This window comes from Poromitra crassiceps (assembly GCF_964638095.1).
Source record: "Poromitra crassiceps genome assembly, chromosome: 25".
Taxonomy (NCBI): Eukaryota; Metazoa; Chordata; class Actinopteri; order Beryciformes; family Melamphaidae; genus Poromitra; species Poromitra crassiceps.
Window position 1 is genome coordinate 2,939,824 of NC_139649.1, and position 23,606 is coordinate 2,963,429.

The 23,606-nt window shown below is 46.1% G+C and overlaps 1 protein-coding gene across 4 annotated transcripts in view; it reads left to right on the top strand.

The window, feature by feature from the left end:
• LOC310798181 (copine-1-like) overlaps positions 1–23,606 on the top strand; it is a 49,290-nt gene that overhangs the window by 7,173 nt on the left and 18,511 nt on the right. For 2 of the 4 annotated variants that reach the window (XM_083660658.1, XM_083660656.1), the window contains exon 2: positions 21,001–21,126. In XM_083660658.1, coding sequence (XP_083516784.1) covers positions 21,001–21,126 — 126 coding nt within the window. Of the gene's footprint in view, positions 1–6,957; positions 12,109–18,221; positions 18,411–21,000; positions 21,127–23,606 lie in introns of those variants that run through there. The other 2 variants (XM_083660657.1, XM_083660655.1) reach the window with 2 other exon arrangements.

Here is a 23,606-nt window from a genome sequence, read left to right on the forward strand (position 1 = left end):
TGGTTCCAAACTTACAAACCAAAACGTAAAGAGGGCAGCTATAGCGCCACCGTGAGGTCAATTGGTATAATTTTTCAGGCCAGATTAGAAGAGTACTCTATGAACCTATGTACCCAATTTGGGAACAGTCGCTCTTACAGTTTGTGAGATACAGCTACTGAATGCTGCTATAGCGCCCCCTATAGGCGAAATGACACAATTTTATTTTTATCAGCTCAGAGTACATATGTGCATACCTGGACCAAGTTTGGTTCGGATCGGACAATGTGGTCCAGAGTTATGGCGGTTTTTGTGAAGTAGGCCCCACCCACCCCCGCCCCCTACAGGCCAAATGACACTTTCTTTTCTGAAATCAGCTCAGAAGTGTCAAGTGTCAATACAAGAAGGAAGGCTGGCCATAATTCCAATGAATCAGCACTTCCTGCCGCCCTTCAAAATAAACCAATTTAGAAGGTACAGGCACTGAATGCTGCTATATCGCCCCCTAGAGGCGGAATGACACAATATTTGTCCAATATTTGTCCTATAGGCTTAGAGTACATCCGTCCACACCTGTACCAAGTTTGGTTAGCATCGGACGATCTTTGTGAAATAGGCCCCACCCACAGAAATTTGGAGGTCGATTATATCGCAACGGTGCGGAATTTCAAAAAAACGCAAAATAAGTTTTGTGCGGGACAGTCCACACACGCTCTGTGATGTGGTTTGGTAAAGATCGGGCAAAATTTGAAGGAGAAATAGCGAAAAAACGCTTTTCGACAAAATTCAAAATGGCGGAAAATCTAGTTAGACGGAAATGGGCGGGGCCTATATCAGCAGATGCGGAATGACCCAAGGAATCCAGGGAAAAAATAATTTTGAATGTAGCCCTTACGGTTCAAAAGTTATGGACCAAAACGTAAGGACGGCTGTTATAGCGCCACCATCTGGTCAAATACTAAAATTTTCCCGCACAGAGTAAAAGGTGACTCTGTAAACCTACCTACAAAGTTTGGTAATAGCAGATCATACGGTGTCTGAGCTAGAGCTAATTTAATGCCAAAGATTTCGAAACCCCATTCAAGTGAATGGGAAAAAAAATCGTACGTTAACGCGAATATCGCGAAAACCGGCGAACGAAACCCTTAGCAATCCAAATGCACACGATTCCTCAATGAGCCGCACGTTTTGATGTCTCTCATGTCTGTGTAGTGTGAAAACTGTAGGAGAAATGGCGAAGCAAACTTTTGACCAGAAGAAAACAGAATAATAAAGATAAAGAAGTATGAGAGATTCTAAGATTGTGCTTGCCTATCTGCAAGCACAATAATGAGGGGGTCCCCGGGATATTTTCTATCTTGTAAGGGGTCCTTGGCTGAAAAACATTTGAGAACCTCTGACCTAGACTACCTAGTTGACACGTTGCTGATATTGTAGTTGTCTGGTTGACACGTTGCTGATGTTCTAGTTGACACGTTGCTGATGTGGATGACAAGTGCTGCATTGCTGTGTGCTGCTGGTTCTGGTTAGCAGAGGTCTGGTGCGGGACCACCAACCGGCAACAAGCAGTCATCAACCAAACACTAAACTAAAGTGTGAGTTCTGTCTGGTAGGGAGGAGCCAGTCTCTTCTAGCTTCTGATTGGCTGGGAGAAAGAGCACGAGTAAAGGGGAGGTTGGCTGGGTGTCAACCGTCAGTCAGGTTTCTCCTCTGCCGTGTCTGTGTGGAACATAGTTTTCTTGTAATTGAAAATGTCTGTGTGGAAGGTAGTTTGGTTGTAATTGAAAGTGTCTGTGTGGAAAGTCCTGTGACTCATTTAGCGGTTTGTTGTTTGTTGAGGCGACATGTTTGACTGCTGAAGAGAGTGAAGTGAAGTTAGACATAAAACCCAGCACTGACTGTCTGTCTGCCTGTCTGTCTGTCTGCCTGTCTGTCTGTCTGCCTGTCTGTCTGCTTGTCTGTCTGTCTGCTTGTCTGTCTGTGTGTGATGGATGAAGACCAATCAAACACAAGCTGCCAACTGAATCATGTGTCTGCTGTACAGTAGGCTTGGGCCAGTCGAATATCACAATAGAGAGCTTTGGGGACCCCTCCAAAAAGCAGGGAGCCTGTAAATACCTGGAGAGGCATGGCCTCCAATAGTGACCTCATTGTGATTCATTACACCTGTACTCATTCACTCATTTGGATTGGGTGACACCCCCAAACCAAGGTTACTACTTGTCTGTCTTGTCTGTCTTTTCCTCATTCAAAGCCCTGATGAAGACCTTGCAGGTCGAAACTGGTCACTTTATTGTATTTTGTAACCCTTAAAGGGATAGGGAAACTTTTTGAGAGATTTGCCTATTTGCCATATTGCCCATACATAAACAAGATAAACAATGCTTTTATCATCACTCTCCGTGCAGTATACTGTGAGGTATACATAAACAATATAAACAATGCTTTTATCATCACTCTCCGTGCAGTACACTGTGAGGTACAGCCAACCAGTTAGTTAGATTAGATTTGCAAATAAATGGGAGTTACCGGTACAGCTCCAAAGCTCTATGTACATGTTGTGACTTGATCAAATATTAATCACGTGATCAAATATTAATCCAAAATGCGGAGAAACTGTCCTTTTCTAAGGTAAATAGCCGGAACTACTTTCAAAACATGGTTGCCAGGCGCAGTGATTTCACACATTTGCCATAAATGAGGAAGTAACTTGAGTTATTCTTGCTAAGTTTGGTTAATCTTTGTTAGATCTCTGTGTGTGGATTTAATGGCGTTTCCTGCATTAGTTCATCGCGTGGTGAGTACACGAGTCACAACCAGTCACAACATGTACATGTGAGTGTTTCTACCAATGTTGGAGTTGTGTATTTTGGGCGACTGAACAGGGATAGGCAGCTGTTCCGTTAACTCCCATTCATTTGCGAATCTTACTAACTGCAGTGCTGTACCTCACAGTGTACTGCACGGAGAGTGACTGTAAAAGCATTGTTTATCTTGTTTATGTATGTTCAATATGGCAAATAGGCAAATCTCTCAAAAAGTTGGCCTATCCCTTTAAGCCATTATAGAATAAAGGCTTTTTAACTTTTTAACTTTATTTCCCTTGCTCCATGTAGGAGTGCCTGATGTCTGCCTCTGCTCCAGTGAAGCATTCATATCTTGAGCCACTTCTTAACATGCAGTGGAATCCGTATTATAACCTGCACCTAGCCGGTTGGCCTGCATGTTAAACAACAATTAGCCGGCCTACGCGCACTCCCGCGAGTCCGTATCTTATCTACCTCGACCACCGGTATAAGATCCGCTTCCACGCAATCGCAGCTCATGTTAAACAGCTGGCAGGATATTATCTGCATATCCGTAGTGGGCAGGTGTGGCTCGTGACTAACTTCACGTTCACTGGTTTATTAATTAATTAATCGTTTGGGCAATCGCTTATATCAACAAGCAAACTCACGGTTTCCTCAAGTGCTGCAAAAACGGATTGATTGATTGTTTGGCCAATGCGCTTCAGCTGCAGCCAGGCAGGTCCAGTGCATCAGGTCTGCTGCTGCTGCTGCTTGCTCCCATGTCAGAAAAAGCCTAACTTGTGTGGGGAGAAATACATTGAAAACTAGTTAGATATGACTTGAAATGCCACTTGTAAAATAAATCACCCACAGTGATTGACGACAGTCCGACGACTATTTTGACTGGGCTGCTTTATGTAGCAAGGCGAAGCGCTCATTTTTTGGCACATTGCCACCCCTCGTTGGAATGGACTCCGTTAAAACATGCTTTTTGAAGTCTCCAGATTTGTCGCTAACGTGATGCAGCCAATTATATCAGCAGGCAGTGTTGTGTGCCTCTCCACTGCGTAGAGGATAGGAGCTGACTGACTGATAGGCTATCAAACTTTTGTGGGGAGAAATAGCCTACATTTAAAACTAGTCAGATATGACTAGTTGCCACTTGTAAAATAGATCACCCACAGTGATTGACGACGGTGCGACCACTATTTTGACTGCCTCATAGCTACAGCTGCTTCCTATCACATTTCTTGTTTTCGATAGATGCTACCGCGCCCCCCCCCCCCCCCCCCCCGCCCACTGGCAGAAAAAACGGCTCATATCCAGTTGTTTCTTAACAAAGACCCCTGATGTTTAGAAAGGCAAAACCTGAAAATATCCTGCTCTCTCTAGCAGGACATGATCCAGAGTTCATGTTTAAAAGGCACTTTAGTGATGCACGGGTCAGGGCTTCCCCTCCACAAAGCATTCATATATAATAGTAGTTGGGTCCCCCACCCCCCCTGGAGCTCCTCTGGGGCTCCAGTGAGTGCCACTTGCGTCCATCTGTAAAGATGTACTTCTCCGCCTCAGACCATTCTGGAGCCAGCTTACATCAGCTGAGATGGTCGGTCGGCTGTGCTGTCACATGGTTGTCCAAAATTATCTTTCCATATAGGCGTTATTTTGAAAAACTCATTGCATATTGGGGGTCAACTATTTTTACTAGTACTAGTTGCGTTTGACTAGTGAAACTATTAAAACTTCATAAAGTGCTCCCGTCAATGCCGAAATGCATTCTGTGCAGTGTCGACTTATCGTACCAGAGGGTCAAAATGCTATTGGTTTTGGTGGTAAATTATCACACAAATACAATAATTATTTTACGTCTGGTGTTTTGGAAAGTTTTCTGCTGTACATTACATTGTACATTGACTGTACATTATTATTACAGCAACTACAGTAGCCCGAGTGACGTCACAGGTATTATCTACACAGATGGCATTTTTTTGAGCATGTGCATTATAATGGCACCTTTTTCTCCATATTTGGGGGCATGTTTTAATTTGTTTTTGTTTTTTGGGGGGTATTTTCATAAGAATATTGAGTCCTAACTGTGAATTATTTTATTTTTTTACCTGCACCACGCTCTTTAAGTCTGCTTGTTTTGCTGCTGTTATTTAATAATGCTGCTTTGTCACATTCTGAACCACCCCGCCCGCAAGATTTTCCTAATTTGCCAACCCAGACCGCCCGTGGGGCGGGCCAGCCCACGGGACTCAGCAGGTTCTGGGTAGCCCGCGCATCACTAATATCTATATTTTGGCAGTACAATATTAAATTTTAATAGCTTCCAAGCCTCTGCTGGCAACTGTGCATGTGTCGGAGGAAACATGGTGCTAGTCTCCCCAGATTGGCAGAGGGTGGAGCAGCGACAGGGACAGCAGGGGAAAATTGGCCAACTACAAATGGGGGGAAACATCAGAAAAAAATAATAAAAAAACAAAGCTCTCAAGCCTACTGTACTAACACATCCAGACACATGCCAACGCTGCTTAATGAAAGCTATCATTAAATCTACTCTAATTAAAAAATATCTCACATAGGATAACACTTTATAAGAGCAATTTTAGGTATGTTGTGTGAAAGGTTGAATTATGTGAAAATGGTTTGAACAGGGAAAGTGTTTCTCTGACCTTTTGGTTGTAGAAACAAATTTGAAGATGTTTAGTGCTGTTTGACACCGTTTCCCCAAACACCAGTGGTTTGCAAAATGTCTCCTGGTATGCCTAGGCTGTACAGGCCTGCACCAGCCCCTAGGGTCTAACCCTGACAGGATTCTAAACATGCTTAGGCTGGTAGCCAGAAGATTGACCTGCTCTAATCAGTGTGAACTCCTCAGTCCAGTAGAGAGCAGCCTCACGCCTGAATACTGCAGGTAGTTGATACTCTGGTCCAGTATTGTCAGTCCTGTCCTAGCAGTCCTGTCAGTCAAGTTAAAATGGTCTCTTAAGTATTAGGGCTGTCACTTTTCATTCGAAATTCGAATGCAACTTCGAATGTGGGGGAGGGGTTCGTGTTCGATATGTAAATTGACTGTTCGATTTTTTTTTTTTTTTTTATTATTATTATTATTATTATTATTATTATTATTATTATTATTATTATTATTATTATTATTTTATTTTTTTATGAACCAAAATTAACCAACTGCTGCTTGCTGGTAATGTTAATCCCATGTCAGAAAAAGTCTCCAGATTTGTCGCGTTAGTCTCTTCTGAGAAAGATTGTCTCCAGGGTCTGAAAAGTTGTCTCGAGTTGGATCCAGCCAAGTTTGTGAGTCAGTGTTGTGACTGTGAGCGTCCAAGCTAACACGTCGGGCTGATGCCCGGTGGCCTGGACTGATTTTTTTTTTTTTTTTTTTTTAATTAACCAAAAAACTTAGAATATATTCGAACGAATTTCGGGCAATTAAAGTTCGTTCGAACTTTATTTTGGGGAAAAGTGACAGCCCTACTAAGTATCTTCCTTATTTTATTTCATCAGGACACAAAGGTGGGATGCATAGACTTTCAATGGAGTACCGCAGGGATAATGTGTTTTTGTAGGCCAACCCGGAAGTTAGCATCACAATGGTTCCCTCGTCTGGAAGTCGATGAGGTGCTTCTATGGCGATTTTGGTTAGATGCCTGAAATAAAGACTAAGAAGAGTTGATGAAACTGAGACTTTTGTGTTCATCAAGATAATCTTCACAAATGAACACTTTGATTATTTTTTAAGCCTAAATGCGCCAAAAATCACGGTTTTCAGAAAACGCTTCAAAAGTCATAAAAGTGGTCCTCATTTGTTCAGATTATCTCTCTGAACACACGGTTCTCAGTTTCATAAACTTTTGTTATCCACAGACATTATTTCAGGCATCTAAACAAAATGTCCAGACAAAAATCCTTGACTTTGAGAAGAGGGAACCAGGCGATGCTAACCTCCGGGTTTGAGGATTCATTGCTGCAGCACTCTGTTGGTCCCTAAATTATTCAGAGGATATTGAAATGTAAACACTGTGGGATAAGCTCTTCCATCTTGGCCTGTGAAGCCAGTTTGTGGCTGTCCTGGAAACATTTGGAAGCCACTGGTGTCTCCCTGTGGTATCTCTTGACGCTGGTGTCTCTCTCCCTGTGGTCTCTCTGATGCTGGTGTCTCTCTCCCCAGGTTAACAGCCTGTTGTTTAGCCTCAGTATGGCGGTAGTGATCAGGCTGCAGGGTCTGCCCATAGTGGCAGGCACCATGGATATCCGACACTTCTTCTCCGGGCTGACCATCCCTGACGGTGGCGTGCACATCGTGGGCGGCGAGCACGGCGAAGCCTTCATCGTCTTCTCCACCGATGAGGACGCGCGCCTGGGGATGATGCGCACGGGCGGTGCCATCAAGGGCTCCAAGGTGTCATTGTTGCTCAGCAGCAAGACGGAAATGCAAAACATGATCGAGCTGAGCCGCCGCAGGTTTGAGAGCGGGGCGGGTGGCGCCGAGACTGCCCCGCCCACGGCCGGGAACGTTAACCGGCAATCAGGCCCCACCCCTTTACCCGCCGTTGGTCAGCCGGGGGCGGGGGGGAGAAGCCAAGGCAACCAGGGCCACGGCAACCAGGGCCACGGCAACCAGGGCCATGGCAACCAGGGCCATGGCAACCAGGGCCATGGCAACCAGGGCCACGGCACCCAGGGCCACAGCACCCAGGGCCACGGTAACCACGGTAACCAGGGCCATGGTAACCAGGGCCATGGTAACCAGGGCCATGGTAACCAGGGTTTTGGTAACGTCCCGGTGTCTGTGATGGCGGCTAGCTCATCTCAGGAGCAGCAGGGCAACAAGACGGCGCCTGGCCTTGCCGGCGTGGCGCCCGGTCTGGCCGGCGTGTCGCCTGGCTTAGCCGGCCTGGCGCCCGGGTTGGCTGGGGTGCTGCCGGGCCTGGCTGGCATGGCACCTGGCTTCACAAATAGCTACAGCTCTGTCCCCACCAGCTACGGCTCCGCCTCCACCAGCTACAGCTCCACCCCCATCACCACCCACTCACTGAACTCAGGCCCCCCGCCCATCCCTCCCCTGCCCAGCATGCCTTCCATGCCACCCATGCCCACACTGCCCAACATGCCCGGGCCCCCTCCCGGCTCCTCGCTGCCCCCCCTCCCCACACTCTCTCAGGGCCCCCCAGGCCCTCCGCTGGCCCACCTCCTGCCCCCCTTCAACCCCTCCTTGCCTCCCCCTGCGGGGCTGGGCTCCGGCCTCCCTCTGGGAACCCCCAATCCCATGCTGTTCTCCCCCCTCTCCCCCCTCGCATCCCTCGGTCTCCATGCCCACATGAAGGCGGCTGCCCAAGCCGCAGCTGCCGCCGGAGGAGGAGGCGGTGCGTCCGGGCCGGACGAGCTGTTTGTCCTCCTGCAGAACCTCCCGTTCTCCGTCTCCGAGGCGGAGGTCCGACACTTCTTCCGTGGTCTGGGAGTGGAGGGCGTGCGCCCGCTGAGGGATCCTCAGGGCCGGCCCACGGGCAGGGCCATGGTGAAGTTCTTCATGCCCCAGGATGGCTTCGAGGCGGCCAAACGGGGTGGCGGTATGATGGGCCAAAGGTTCATTGAGATTGCCCCGGCGACCGAGCGACAATGGGCCAGCCTCAACGGGGGCGCTACAGGCCCCTCCCCTCACAACAGCAACAAACTAATCGACAGCAACGAATTGCAAGAGCAACAGCATCGGCGTGCCAACGCCGGGGCGGGAGGCAGGGATCAGCGTGGGAGGTCACGATCTCCACACCGCCAGGAGTTCTGCGTCTACCTGAAAGGTCTCCCCTATGAGGCAGAGAAGAAGCAGATCCAAGAGTTCTTCAAGAACCTCTCCGTCATTGAAGAGAGCGTCTACATCGCCTATGGGCCCAACGGACGTGCCACAGGAGAGGGCTTCCTGGAGTTCAAGACCGAGCAGGACTACAAGACCGCCCTGGACGCCCACATGCAGTACATGGGCAGCCGCTTCATCCAGGTCCACCCCATCGCCCACAAGTGCATGCTGGAGAAGATCGACAGCATCCGGAAGCGCGCCACGGTGCAGGGTGACGGCAAGAACCAGGACGGCTCGAGAGCGCCCAGGAACTGTGCCCACGTCACAAACATCCCCTACAACGTCTCAAAGAAAGATGTCCGTGCATTCCTGGATGGGGTGGGGATGTACGACGACAGCCTGACGATTCTGTCCGATAACCATGGCAACGGGCTGGGCCAGGCCGTGTTCCAGCTGCGAACTGAGGAGGACGCCCGCAAGGCGGAGAGGCTGCACCGCCAGAAACTCAACGGCCGTGATGCCTTCGTCCACCTGATCACCTTCGAGCAGATGAAGGATACTGAGAGGAACCCTCCCCCGCAAAACAAGAGGGGCCAGCAGCGCCCCCAGAACCAGCACCAACCCAGCCAGAACCAGCACCAGTCCAGTCCAAGCCCGCAGCAGCCTCAGATCAACCCATTTGTCGGGATGAGCGGGGAGGAGTTTAACTTCCTGAGGAACCTGAACAGTGCCCCCTTCCTCTCTCCGTTCTCCGCTCCAGGGAACGGGCTGGCGGGTCCCCCTCCTCTACCCCCTCTGGGGGAGGTGAGTCTGGGCATGGCTCCTCCGCTGGTTGCCGGTCTTCCTGGAGCTCCCCTCCTCCAGGAGCCACCAGGTTTCCGCCCCGGTGGGGCGCCAGGAGGTCCGTTCGGCCAGGACGGGGCGGGATTGAGAGGCCTGGCTAACCCTAACCCGTTTGACAACACCAACAACCGGAAAGGAGCAGGAGGACAGAACCGAGGAGGCGGAGCTAACAACAGCCAGGGCCGACCAGGGGTCGGGGCTAGCGGCGGACAACAGGGCTTCGGCCCGGGAGCGGATGGCGTGCGGAACCAGCCGGCGCCAGGCGGACCTGGTAACCCTGGCGCGGGGCAGCGCGGTGTAGCCGGGCCCACCGTGGTCAAGCTGCAGAACATGCCCTTCACTGTGACCGTGGATGAGATCATGGACTTCTTCTACGGCTACCAGGTTCTGCCGGGCTCAGTCTGCCTGCAGTTCAGCGAGAAAGGCCTGCCCACTGGAGAGGCCATGGTGGCCTTCCAGAACCACGAGGAGGCCAGCGCCGCCGTCCTGGACCTCAATGACAGACCCATCGGAGCACGCAAGGTCAAGATCAGCCTGGGCTAGAGGCCAACATCAGCCTGGGCTAGAGACCAGCACCCAGGGCAAAACAGACCATAACCCCGTCACAAAGAAACTATAGGTCCGCCTGGGGAAAAAGGACCCGACATGAACCAGCACCTCCAAACCAGTTTAGAGCTCACTCTCTCCACTGAATACCAACAACAAGCCCCCCCACCAGTGATGTAGATTGGGTCAGTCCCATTCATTGTCAATGCCGCCCCCTAGCAGCACAAAGTCAACATTACAGTGTGACTAGCAAAAAACAGAGGAACAGACGGAGATTGATAAATCCATAGTCCCGCCTTTGATGTCATTACTGAAGCTCCTCCCCTTGTGTTTAGGTAAAGGCAGGTAAGCCCCTCCCCCGCAGAACTATTAACTGATTCAAACACTCACCTTTCCTTCACTTCCCCCACAAATTAACTGCCATGCTGATGATGATGTCATTTGTGGTTACTGTGGCAGGAGCGGTTGGCCTTTCCTTGAGCAAATTGTTTCCATGACAACGCAGCTTTTTGTCCAGTCATGTGCAGAGCTGGAACATGCTGAAAGAACGTCATGTGATGCTAACGAGGCTGATCGTGCTATGGTACAAGTTATATCATGCTCTGTTGCTATGGTGATATGTCTATATGCTCTGTTGCTATGGTGATATGTCTATATGCTCTGTTGCTATGCTCTGTTGCTATGGTAATATGTCTACATGCTCTGTTGCTATGGTAATATGTCTACATGCTCTGTTGCTTTCGTAATATGTCTACATGCTCTGTTGCTATGGAAAAATCAACATGTTCTATTGCTATGGTAACATTTCACATGCTGGCAAACTACAGCCATCAGTTGCTATGGATTTCTAGATGCTCTGTTGCTATGGTAAAATCGACATGCTCTGTTTCTTATGGTAACATTTCTAAATGCGCAGTTGCAATGGAAACAACATTCTCTGTTGCTATGGTAATATGTATATAGACAAAAAGCTTTACCATGGTGAAATGTTTATGTTGCTATGGAAACTGTTCACATGCCCGTTGCTCTGTTACTATGGTAAAAGGTTGAGTAAAAGCTGTTGCTATGGAAACTGTTCACATGCCCCGTTGCCCTGACATTAGGCTCTGTTGCTATGGAAGAATCGACATGCTCTGTTGCTATGGTAAACAAATATCCATGCTCTGTTGCTATGGTAAACAAATGTCCATGCTCTGTTGCTATGGTAAACAAATGTCCATGCTCTGTTGCTATGGTAAACAAATAATCATGCTCTGTTGCTATATCTTTTCCAAGTTCTGTTGCTATGATCAAGTTTTTCCATGTTCTGTTGCTATGATCAAGTTTTTCCATGTTCTGTTGCTATGGTAAAATGTCTACGTGTTGCTATAGTAACATTTGTATGGTCTGTTCTGTTGCTAACATCAAATTTGTCCATGCTCTCAGTTGCTCTGTTGCTATATTTTCCCCCCCATGTTCTGTTGCTATGGTGAAACATATAGATGTAAAGCTTTGTTACCATGGTGAAATGTTTGTGCTTTGTTGCTATGGAAACTGTTCACATGCCCACTAGTTGCCCTGTTAAAAAAAAGACATCAGGCTATGTTGCTATAGTAAAGTGTTGACAGAGCTATGTTGCCACGGTAACATGTGAACCACAGCGCTCTGTTGCTATGCTGCGGATGGAGAAAGTGCTGACTCATGTTCTGCTGTAAATAATGACTCTGTCTCTCTTAAACATTTGTTTGGACGGACACCGCACGCGCTCAGTAGGTGTGTGGACGCCACCGCACACGCTCAGTAGGTGTGTGGACGCCACCGCACGCGCTCAGTAGCAGTATGGACCACATATGCTCAGTAGGTGTGTGGACTGTTCTGTCATAGTGTTTTAGTTGAGTAGTTTTTTGCTGTTTATGAGATTAACTTCAACTGTCTGCGTTTAATAATGTTCTATGATTTTCTCTCATTGTGTACATATACATGCACACACATGATGTTATGGAGTCTCCTTTGCTGTGGCTAATAAAGGACCTTCCTGATGCAAACACTCTTTCTGTCTCTCTGTCTGTCTCTCTCTCTCTCTCCCTGCTCTGTCTCTCTGTCTGATTAGAGAACATGGAATTATGGAAGTTGACATTCCGACTGTTTGGTTTGTTTCTCTGATGTGAAAGAAGAGGATTTGACCTGTATACTAGGGCTGCACGATATGCAAAGAGATCATATTGCGATTGTACCGACAGATATTGTGATTGCGATATGCGATGCAATTTGAGTGGGAATGGTAATTGCATTTCATTTTCACTGAAAAAAATAAAATAAAAAAATGTGATGTGATTTTTTACCGAACCAGCATGTTCCCTTATGCCTGGAGAATAGGATTTGTAGGCCGGTGCGTCTCTGTAGGTCCACAATGCTTCATTATATTGTAGGCCGGTGCGTCTCTGTAGGTCCACAATGCTTCATTATATGTCTCCTGCGATTTGGATATTGCGATTGCTATTCGATGAAGTGTGCACCCCTACTGTATAACCATTTCTAAATCCCCTCTGATGTAGTCACGTGTCAGCTACCAGTTTTTCTCTATAGTGTAGCCTAACTATAACTACCTAGCTGGGCAAGGAGAGTGAAGGAATATGTAGCTATCTTATCGTTTGATTTAACTCAATATTACCTTAGGCTAAATAATGTGCTGTGGTGCAGCCTATCATACCGGTAAATAGGCTATTGTCTTGAGTTAAACTGAAGGTATTCATTTAAGAAGTCCTATAGACAGCCATGTAACTTCTGTAACGTCTGATTGCATGCACTGAAACAGCCACATGGGGGCAAGAAATAAGCTCTCTGGTTATGAATCAGTGACGTTTGTGTTCAGCAGGACAAATGAGGATCACTTTAATGACTTTGAAAGTGTTTTCTGAAAATCACCATTTGAAAAAAAAAAATCACATTTACATTTCAAAAGTAGGGATGCACCGATATGAAAGTTTTGGCCGATGCCGATAACCCATGATTGCTGTTATGGCCGATAACCGATATTTACAGATGTCGATATGATCTGTATAAAACACATCTATGATAATAAAATTTTGTACATACTGAAAAACACATGTAAACAGTACACTGAATTTGAAAAAGTTATGCATTTATTTATTTCAAAAACATTTGTAAAAGCCCATAAATCATAGATTTACTGCATTATTTCATCTCAATGTGAAGAATTTGGCTGATACCGATAACCGATATTAACATTGCAACATCGGACCGATACCGATATGTTAAAAAATGACTTAACATCGGCCGATACCGATATGATTGCCGATATATCGTGCATCCCTATTCGAAAGTCATAAAACTGGTCCTCATTCGTGAAGATGATCTTGCTGAACACAAAGTTCACCGTTTCATAAACGTTTTTTTAACCACAGACCTTATTTCAGGCATTTAGCCAAAATCCCGTTGACTTTGAGATGAGGGAACCGGAAGTGCTAACATCGTCTTCAGCCGGACTCAGTCAGTGCTCTGTAACACATGAAATATGTAAGAGTAGGTTGACATGTCTGTTTATAACACATGGTCTTTATCCTTTGCTGGATGGACTGCTTAAAAAGAATTGGGGCGTAAATGAAGAGAATAGCCACTTCTCCAGAGCCCACGACACCTCTGCTCTCTGCTTCGGTCTTCCATGTCCTCAGTCTGGATCTGATGGCAGGGTTTGACTGAAACCGCTTTTGCGGCTTCAGGCTCAGTGAGGGTGGGTTGCATCATGTCTTTTACAGGGTTCAACTTCCCACAAGTCCTTGGAATCCGTGAAAGTTTGTGAATTTGAGAAAGAAATTAGCGTTGAAAGTTTGTGTAAATAGACGTGGGCCATTGAAAGTGCTTGAATTGATATATTTTGTGCAAGAATAGACATTTTACTTATTGTGATTCTCGTACTTTTTTTTAACATGTTAGTAAGTTGAGAAGTGTTCACACATTGAAGCCTTGGGTCCTTGAATTGGAGGGAATTGGGCCTGGAAAGTCCTTGAATTTGATGTATAAGAAGGTTATGTGATTTTAATAACTCCATGTTGCTTATCTTCGTATAAGGTATAGTGAAGTCCACACCAGTCAGGTAGTGATCACCATCAGATACCGCTGACCCTAATGACCAGGCTAGCAACCCAGGCTAATGTGCCCAGGCTAGCACCCAGGCTAATGACCAGGCTAGCACCCAGGCTAAAGACCAGGCTAGCACTCAGGTTAATGACCAGGCTAGCACCCAGGTTAATGACCAGGCTAGCACCCAGGCCAATGACCAGGCTAGCACCCAGGTCAATGACCAGGCTAGCAACCCAGGCTAATGCCCAGGCTAGCACCCAGGTTAATGGCCAGGCTAGCACCCAGGTTAATGACCAGGCTAGCACCCAGGCCAATGCCAGGCTAATGGCCAGGCTAGCACCCAGGCCAATGACCAGGCTAGCACCCAGGCCAATGAACAGGCTAGCAACCCAGGCTAATGACCAGGCTAGCAACCCAGGCTAATGCCCAGGCTAGCACCCAGGTTAATGACCAGGCTAGCACCCAGGCCAATGCCAGGCTAATGACCAGGCTAGCACCCAGGCCAATGACCAGGCTAGCACCCAGTGCAATGACCAGGCTAGCACCCAGGCCAATGACCAGGCTAGCTAATGGAGTACTGCAGGAATGAGTAAGGAAGGCCTGGATGTTAGCACTTCCGGCTCTTGCGTCTAAAAGTTTTTGTGTGGGGCTTTTGGCCAAATGCATGAAATGAAGGTGTGTGGTTAAGAAATGTTTATGGAAGAGTAAGTTTGTGTTCAGCAAGATAATCTTCACAAATGAGGACCACTTTTAGGACTTTTGAAGCGTTCTCTGAAAAATCATGTTAAATAAAACGCATTTACGCTTCAAAAGTCATGAAGGTGATCCTCATTTGTGAAGATGATCTTGCTGAACACAAACTTAGCTGTTTCATGAGCTTTGTTAAATGCATGAAATCTCCATACAAAAATCCCATAGACTTTTACAGCTGGAAGTGCAGGAGTTCTGGGTAAGCCTACAAAAAAAAGTAATCCCTGCGGTACTCTATGGCCAGGCTAGAACCCAGGCTAATGGCCAGGCTACGTTAGGTACTCTATGGCCAGGCTAGAACCCAGGCTAATGGCCAGGCTACGTTAGGTACTCTGGCCAGGCTAGAACCCAGGCTAATGGCCAGGCTACGTTAGGTACTCTATGGCCAGGCTAGAACCCAGGCTAATGGCCAGGCTACGTTAACAGACGAACATGGAGGCTCTACCTCAATGTGGATGGCCAATTATGTATTATAAAGTATGCTAAACTGATTTCTACTGAAGGTCAATGGGAATGTGTGAACCCAGCCAGCTGAAGGCAGCCAGTCAAGTTTTCTGCGTGTCCGTTTTCTGAGTGTTTAATTTCTGAAGAGGAACGGTCTGCTGTCAGGACACTGTTAACTCTAAAACCACACACACACACAGAGGACAGACAGACACACAGTTTGAATAAAACTAACAATTGGATAGACTGAGGCGATGCTGTGTGTGTGTGAGGTGTGTGTGTGACGCTGAGCCATGACATGTCAATCATTCGTCCTGCTGGACTTCCACCACCAAAGAAGTAGTGTGTCAGGTTAATGCTGCCTTCAAATGGAAGTAGTGTGTTAGAGGTTAATGCTGCCTTTAAAGCCCAACGGTTAGAGAAGCGAGTTTGTGACCGGAAGGTCATCGGTTGAATCCCCGGGACCGGGGAAAGTGAAAAAGCAGCGCTTGCCCCTCCCTCATTACCATCACCAAGGTGCCCATGAGCAAGGCCCTTAACTCCAACCGCTCCAGTGAAGCTGCTCAGTGGCCAGCAGATCAGACTGTGGTTGAACTGGTCAGTGGAGCTGCTCAGTGGCCAGCAGATCAGACTGTGGTTGTACTGGTCAGCTTCCAGGTGTGTGTGTGAATGTGATCAGGGCACTCCTGAAAAAGAGAGCATTGCTCTCAGTGAGACTCCCCCTGAATAAAAAAAGGTAAAAAAAAAAAGGATCCTTCTGAATCTTCACAATATACTGTACGATCAGGTGCATGCCCAATAGACAAATAAACACATGAGATTTAAAAAAAAAAAGGGTGAAAAAGCATTTTGGGGTAAATCATATTCTTCTATTATACTTAAAATGTTTCATTGTATTTTTAAGTTTTGTGACTTTAAGGCTTTTTATTTAAGAAAGAAACTGATTAAATACACTATAGGTTTCACTCTCATATCTGATTTGTAAGGCTAAGAACGTTCTTAAACCAGAAGTCATATCTTCCTCCGGGAAGTGGTTTAGTCTGCCCACTTCCTAAGAAAAAAGGCCTTCCTGGTCAGCAGCAAGGAACCTATAAAGGAGGAAGAGTCATAACGTCAGTGACCGTTTGTATTTTGCATTGGGCCCAGACTTTGGGGGCCAGTCCTATTGCAGGCTATGGGAGATGCATGGAGAAACAGACTAAAAGGCTTTACATGCTTGTGCGTCAAAGCCCTCGCCAAATGCGCCGAGGGGTGCGCCGTGGCTGGCGAGCCTGCTGGCGAAAATGTGACTGGACGCAGCTGATGCGAACAGCGCTAAATAAATATAATATGTAGATAGGGAGATAACAGGAGAGAGTGCAAGCTGTTACCAAGTATATGTACTACATTCTCTTCTTGGGCTAACTTCTAGTCATTGAAATCCTAGTGAAATCACACAATTGACTCATTTTGCTGGGGACTCTCCTGCGACCCGTCGTCAAGCTGACGTTCGAGCAGCCTTCATGGGTAGCTGCTGCCGTGAAAGCCGCGATCGTTGCGACATCATTACGCCTCGTCTCCTGTTTAAAAGTCACAAGAATGGAATGGCGATCTCCTTGCTCAGCTTTAACATGACGGTGGTTTTCAATTGTTTTGAGAGAGAAAAGGTCCGCTGCTAGGGAAAGCCCTTTGTAGTTGGCTCCGCTAGGCCGGAGGCGGGGGTTTAGTGAAGCCGCGGTCTTGCCTGGTGAGAGGCCGCCGGGGTAGAGGCTTCCCTTCTCCCTGTAACGCAACCCCCGTCCCCCGCGCAGTGCATGCATGTGAGTTTGAGTAACAATAAAGTGATATCCATTCTCCTATGTCACATTTGCCCATGTACACTGTAGGTCATTTAGAGGCACCAGTATTTCATAAACAGTTTAAAAGTTCTGTGTATGGATTTAATTTTAAAGTTATACGTTATAGCCTACTTCGGCTATGGGCGGAGGGCAGATATGCGGTCGCTATGACGACCAGGTGTGGGCGGAGGCGAGTAAACTTGCTATGGAAACAGTCTATATATCAAGTAGAGACGAGTAAGACCAGGTCAAGTAGAGCTGTACTGTGCTGTTATGTGGTGGAAATGAGCCAATAGAGAGGCAAAGTGGAACATCATTGACCATGCAATAGGGCATGTGCAATCTTTGCAATAGTGCAATCTTGTGCCTAGCTGGCACTCTTCCTGTGTTTTAGTGCAATGCTGTGACTGTGACCGTGTCTGTTCTGTGTTACTGTGTCTGTTACACCGTGTCTGTTGGTACAAGCACTTTTTGCCCAAGACAAATTTCCCTCCTGGGACAATAAAGTTGATCTCATCTCATCATCTCTCTCACTTCCTGCTTCAGCACTGTACCAGTGATTTTCATCCGCCATTTATTTTCCCATAGACATTTCGTAAAATGCTTATAAAATAGTTTTAATTTGTCGAACCAAACGGTTCAGCTAACGCTATAATCGGGAGAGACCATAGAACATTTCACTCGGACCTAAACTAAAAAAAATGATGCTTCTTTCAACCCGCCTTTTTTTTTTTTTACGTTTTGGTCCCATTGAAATGTTATGCGATCTCTCCTGTTTCTAAATATATCTGTACCGTTTGGTTTGAACCAGTGAAACTATTTTTATACGCATTTTATACGAAATGTGTATGGGAAGATAAATGGCGGATGAAAATCTCTGGTACAGTGCTGAAGCAGGAAGTAGGCGGTCACTTTGGCTTCAATACCACTGGCCCCAATGCACTGGCGTTTTAGGAGGACTCTTCCTTCTTTATAGCTTCCTTGTCAACAACCAGGGGGCGTGACTGACGGCCCTGTGGTCCAATAGGAGACGGTTTCCCGCGGCTGTTTGTCCAATCAGAGCAGAACCGCTCCCTTTTTTTTCTTTTACAGATTACAGAGCTGCCGCTTCCTCCCACGAGCTGAGCAGCGCGACATCACTCGAACTCTAGAACTCTGTTAGAACCATAGACTGTTTTAATAGAGTTACAACTAACAACTAGAACTATGTTAGAACATTAGACAATTATAATAGAGTTACAACTAACAACTAGAACTCTGTTAGAACATTAGAACTGTGCTGTTAGACGTGTGTGTGGTTCTTGTTGGACTCTGTGCTGTGGAGAGAGAAAGGCAGACGTCTCAGATAAGGTACTCGTGTGTGTGTGTGTGTGTGTGTGTGTGTGTGAGCGCGTCAGTCAGGGGGGTCGTAGCAGGACATAGGGGGGGTCAGTGTTGGTAAACAAACTTCTTTACGGGGGGGGGCAACTGCCATTGGTTTTAAACAGCAGTTCAATATGAATCCATGCCCTCTTTGAACTGTAACTACTCCTTCATACTTTTAAGGGTAACTGAACTCTAAAACACATTTTTCAGTTTTAAACCAATGTATATACTATATAGCGTTTGACTTGTGTTGCTGAAGGATTATGGGCAAAATCTCCACATTTGAGACTTGTTAGAATTCTTATCATTTTCAGGCAGTGAGAGTGCCCTAGGGCAGTGGTTCACAAACTGGGGTATGTGTACGTACCCCTAGGGTTATATGGAGGTACTACAGGGTGTGCATGAGAGAAGGGTAAATGGAAAAATCGTGAAAATAAATCTGCTTAGGATGCAATAATTGCAACTTTTCCACTCCGTTTCTTATTTTGTAATGTTATATTCTTCAAAAGGTGGGTTATCATTAATTCATAATGAGATAGTTTTCTCTTGTAGTTTTGTAAGCAAAATGTTGTAGTCGGGTACTTGGATTCAAAAATCAAGGAAAGGGGAACTGAAGCCAAAAAGGTTTGAGAACCACCACGGCCCTATTGTGATCAGATCCACGGCCCTATTGTGATCAGATCCACGGCCCTATTGTGATCAGATCCACGGCCCTATTGTGATAAGATCCCAGCAAACCAAATGTGGGACAAAGAGTATGTTTGTGTGGGACAATGTTGGACACTGATGCTTTGAGCCATTCTAAAATGTAGGTATGTCGATGGTATCTAACTTAGAAAAATACACATTTCTATTCTCCCCTCTCTATGCTTTAAATACAGTAAGCATAAATGGAAGCTCTAGTTTTTTTCACTGATGTCATCAGTGGGATTTATGATATCACTGATGATGTCACAGTGGGATTTATGACATCACTGATGATGTCACAGTGGGATGTATTACATCACTGGCACTTATGACATCGCTGATGATGTCAGTGGGATTTATGACATCACAGGGCTCATTCAGAGGCCACATTGTGAATACAGTCAGTCACTTTTGCCTTGCCTGAGACAAGAGGGCTGACCTCGGACATAATGGTAAATATTCTATTTATTTACGCAGCATTTATGACAGTCTCACTTCCATAGCTTATATTTTTCATGCAGTCTGTGTGTCCCTGGTGCTGTGTCTATCTCTGCTGCTTTGATACTTGAATGACATAAGTCTTCTACTGCTGCTTCTTTTGCTTCTGGGCATTACTGCCCCTCCAGGTGAAATTGAGACAGGCCTTCTCCACACTGGAGTGAGGGGTACTTGCTCAGATACAGTAACGTGATGTAATAATTACCCATCGTTCATTGTGCAATAATATAACCTAACGTTACTGTAGTTTTAAAACATGTATTCTGATAATCTGTTGATTTTGTCAAGTTTGTGTGGTTGGGTTAGGGTTCTGATCCAACTCACAAAATTTGCATATCATAGCAGACTAGTTTTGGGAGCGGCCTTGGCTCAGGAGGTAGAGCGGGTCGTCCACTAATCGCTTTGGATAAAAGAGGTCGGTGGTTCGATCCCCGGCTCCTCCAGTCTGCATGTCGAAGTGTCCCTGGGCAAGATATTGGACCGCATATTGCTCCCGATGGCTGTGCCAACACCCTGCGTGGTAGCTTGCCACCATCGGTGTATGAATGTGTGTGTGATTGTAGGCTGCCTACTCATTGTAAAGCGCTGTATAAATGCCAACCATTGAGCATAGTATTGGCCTTGGCTGAGGTCTGTGCAATTCGATGTTTGGTGTTGGAGAAGCGGCTGGTTGTGTGTTCCAACAGACGTTCAGATGTTTGGTGTTGGAGAAGCGGCTGGTTGTGTGTTCCAACAGACGTTCAGATGTTTGGTGTTGGAGAAGCGGCTGGTTGCGTGTTCCAACAGACGTTCAGATGTTTGGTGTTGGAGAAGCGGCTGGTCGCGTGTTCCAACAGACGTTCAGATGTTTGGTGTTGGAGAAGCGGCTGGTCGCGTGTTCCAACAGACGTTCAGATGTTTGGTGTTGGAGAAGCGGCTGGTCGCGTGTTCCAACAGACGTTCAGATGTTTGGTGTTGGAGAAGCGGCTGGTTGCGTGTTCCAACAGACGTTCAGATGTTTGGTGTTGGAGAAGCGGCTGGTTGCGTATTCCAACAGACGTTCAGATGTTTGGTGTTGGAGAAGCGACTGGTTCTGTCTTCTCTCTGGCTGTTTGATTTCTGACTCTCCTGGATGGAACTGGGTTCTAGTTGTTTTGCTGGAGCAGTGCCTGATGGCTAACTGTGTGTCAGGATACACTTTCATTCAGTTCTACATTTCCCACAGGCAGAGCTGCTGCTGCCTATCTGTTGCTTATTTAGTCAAAGTCAGTCGGTGATAACTAACATTGTCTCTCTGTCTCTCTCTCTCCCCTGTGTGTCTCTCTCTCTGCTTGGCTCTCTCTCCCCTCTCTGTCTGTCTGTCTCTCTCTCTCTCTCCTGTGTCTCTCTCCCCTGCCTGTCTGTGTCTCAGATGGCAGACTGTGTTGTGAAGGTGGAGCTGTGTGTCTCCTGCTCTGATCTGCTGGATAAAGATGTTGGATCCAAGTCTGATCCTCTGTGTGTCCTGCTGCAGAAGACTGGAGACAGCTGGACCGAGGTGAGGAGGGGGGAAAACAACATTCATATCTGAATCCCAAAACTGAACCCTTAAAGTACCAATATCTGAATATATATATATATATATATATATATATATATATATAATGTGTGTATAGGGCTGGGTATCGCCACTGACTTCCCGATACGATTCCGATACACAAGGTCCCAAGTCGATACGATTTCCGATATGATCCGATACGATTCAATATCGATATTTTAGTTACAATACCAGTTTTGCTTTGATAATGGAAGAGATTCTCAAAGAACTAATGCTGTAAATTGTACAAAGAACCCTCTAACCTGGTGCATTATTAAAAAATATTAATATTTACATTAAGAATTGACCATAAAGCAAGCAGTTACATCATGTATTTCGTTTTTATTTAAACATGACCAACATAGTCATTCAACATCTTATCTTTCTTTACAGTCTTCTGTCTCTTTCTTTAGTCTTCTGTGAGAAGCCAAACAAATTTAGATTTCCACTATACAACAGAATCATTGAACAGCAGCATGTTGTAAACAGTGTTTCATAAAGTATAAATGCTTTGTAAATAAAATAAAATAGAATTAAATACAGCTGATGAACATTTCCAGTTCACAAACATTATAGTGCAAACAGATTTGAGGTCTGTGTTAGGATGACGTCATCATTCCTACTTTGACGTCGTCATTCCTACTATGATGTCATCGATCACTGATGATGTCATGATTCATAAGTGTCTTTCATGCCTTTCGCTGGTGATGTCATAACACAGGTGATGCCATATTCGGGTCTATAAGGGCCTGCTCCTGCAGGTCTTGGCCAGTGATTCATAAACTCACATCAAGGATCACATCACCCCTCTGCAATCTCTGCAACCGTTCCAAAACCTCGAACAGTAAATGGCCTGCATTTATATAGCGCTTTTATCCAAAGCGCTTTACAATCAGTAGATAGTCTACATTCACCCATTCATACACCGATGGCGGCAGGCTGCCACGCAGGGTGCCTACACACCATCGGGAGCAAGGAGGGTTAAGTGTCTTGCCCAAGGACACAGCGACAGCAGCTGGGAGGGAGCGGGGATCGAACCGCCAACCCTTGCGTCATTGGCCGACCCGCTCTACCTCCTGAGCTAAAGAACAGTGCAGCCCCAGCTATCAAGCTATCAAGTTCCACAACTCCCCTACTCTTGGAGAGTGTCTTGGCCCTCAACTACCCGCGAATAGATCCACATGTCTAACACCGATCCTGACAGTCTGTACATCTGGCTCATGGTGCATGCACATTGCACATGTAGCCTACAGTATTTATGTTTTTGTTTCAACTACAAACGTAAACTTGAAACTATGTTTTAACTACCACACACAGCCTATAATATTATAGCCTATGTTTTTTTGTTTTTTTTTGTAAAATGCATTTTAAAAGATTGATACTGGGATTTATGTATCGATACTTGTTCCTTCACATGAATATCGATTCAATATATGAATTCGATATATCGATTTTTTTTAACCCAGCCCTATGTGTGTACCGTACATGTATGAAAATGTCACATCATCAATTATCGTGGAAAGCTCCTCATACTCTGCCTTTTGAACAATGGACATCTTCATCTGTGGACCTGGCTGTCATGGAGATGTTATCTTCATCTGTGGACCTGGCTGTCATGGAGATGTCGTTGGTCCAAGTAGGAGATATTACGGCGTGGAATACATTTATTGAAGCCGTGTGGGGGTCATGGACGTTGCCATGATAGCTACGTTGCGTTTGTCTTGTCGTTGCTGGGTGGTGGATTCTGCAGTACTGCCAGCTAATATCTTTGTGGGTTTGTGGATAGGGGGGGTTATGTTTTGAGTAGTCTCTCCCCAGACTCAAATATTACGTTGAATCGCTGCGCTCCGCATACTATATAAGTGAGTCTGTGCCACTTCCCACCACTGCTGCTGGTTTTGAAGGCGGGTTGAAATTGAAAGAGTGACAGGTCGTAGCACCGATGAGAGAGCGGTTCGAAAAATGGGCTGCTCCTCCCGTGTCGTCTGATCGCAAAGTCGTTACTGATTGGAGAGGACTGAATCCATCACTGGCATATGACTGGCCAAGTGAACGGTTCCCTCCCATAACCAGCTGGCTGAGGGAAAGTGTCCCAGACCCAGAGAGAGCTCTGCAGCATGCAGTAACGTAGTGTATCAGCGTAAGAACTCTCATGGGTCTGGCGTTGAGACTATGTTTTGAGGGAATATGTTTGTGTATGTGTATGTACAGTATAGGTTTTTTTGTAGATGTTTGTGTTTTTTGTGTTAAAATTTTTAAATCAAGATTTTTTTTTTAATGAAACAGCAAAGTTTGTGTTCAGCAAGATAAGCTTCACAAAGCAGGACCACTTTTATGACTTTTGAAGCATTTTCTCAAAATCACATTTACGTTTATCCCTATTTGGGATATCACTAAAATTCTGTTTCTGTCTCTCTCACCCTCTCTTGCTTCCTCTCTCC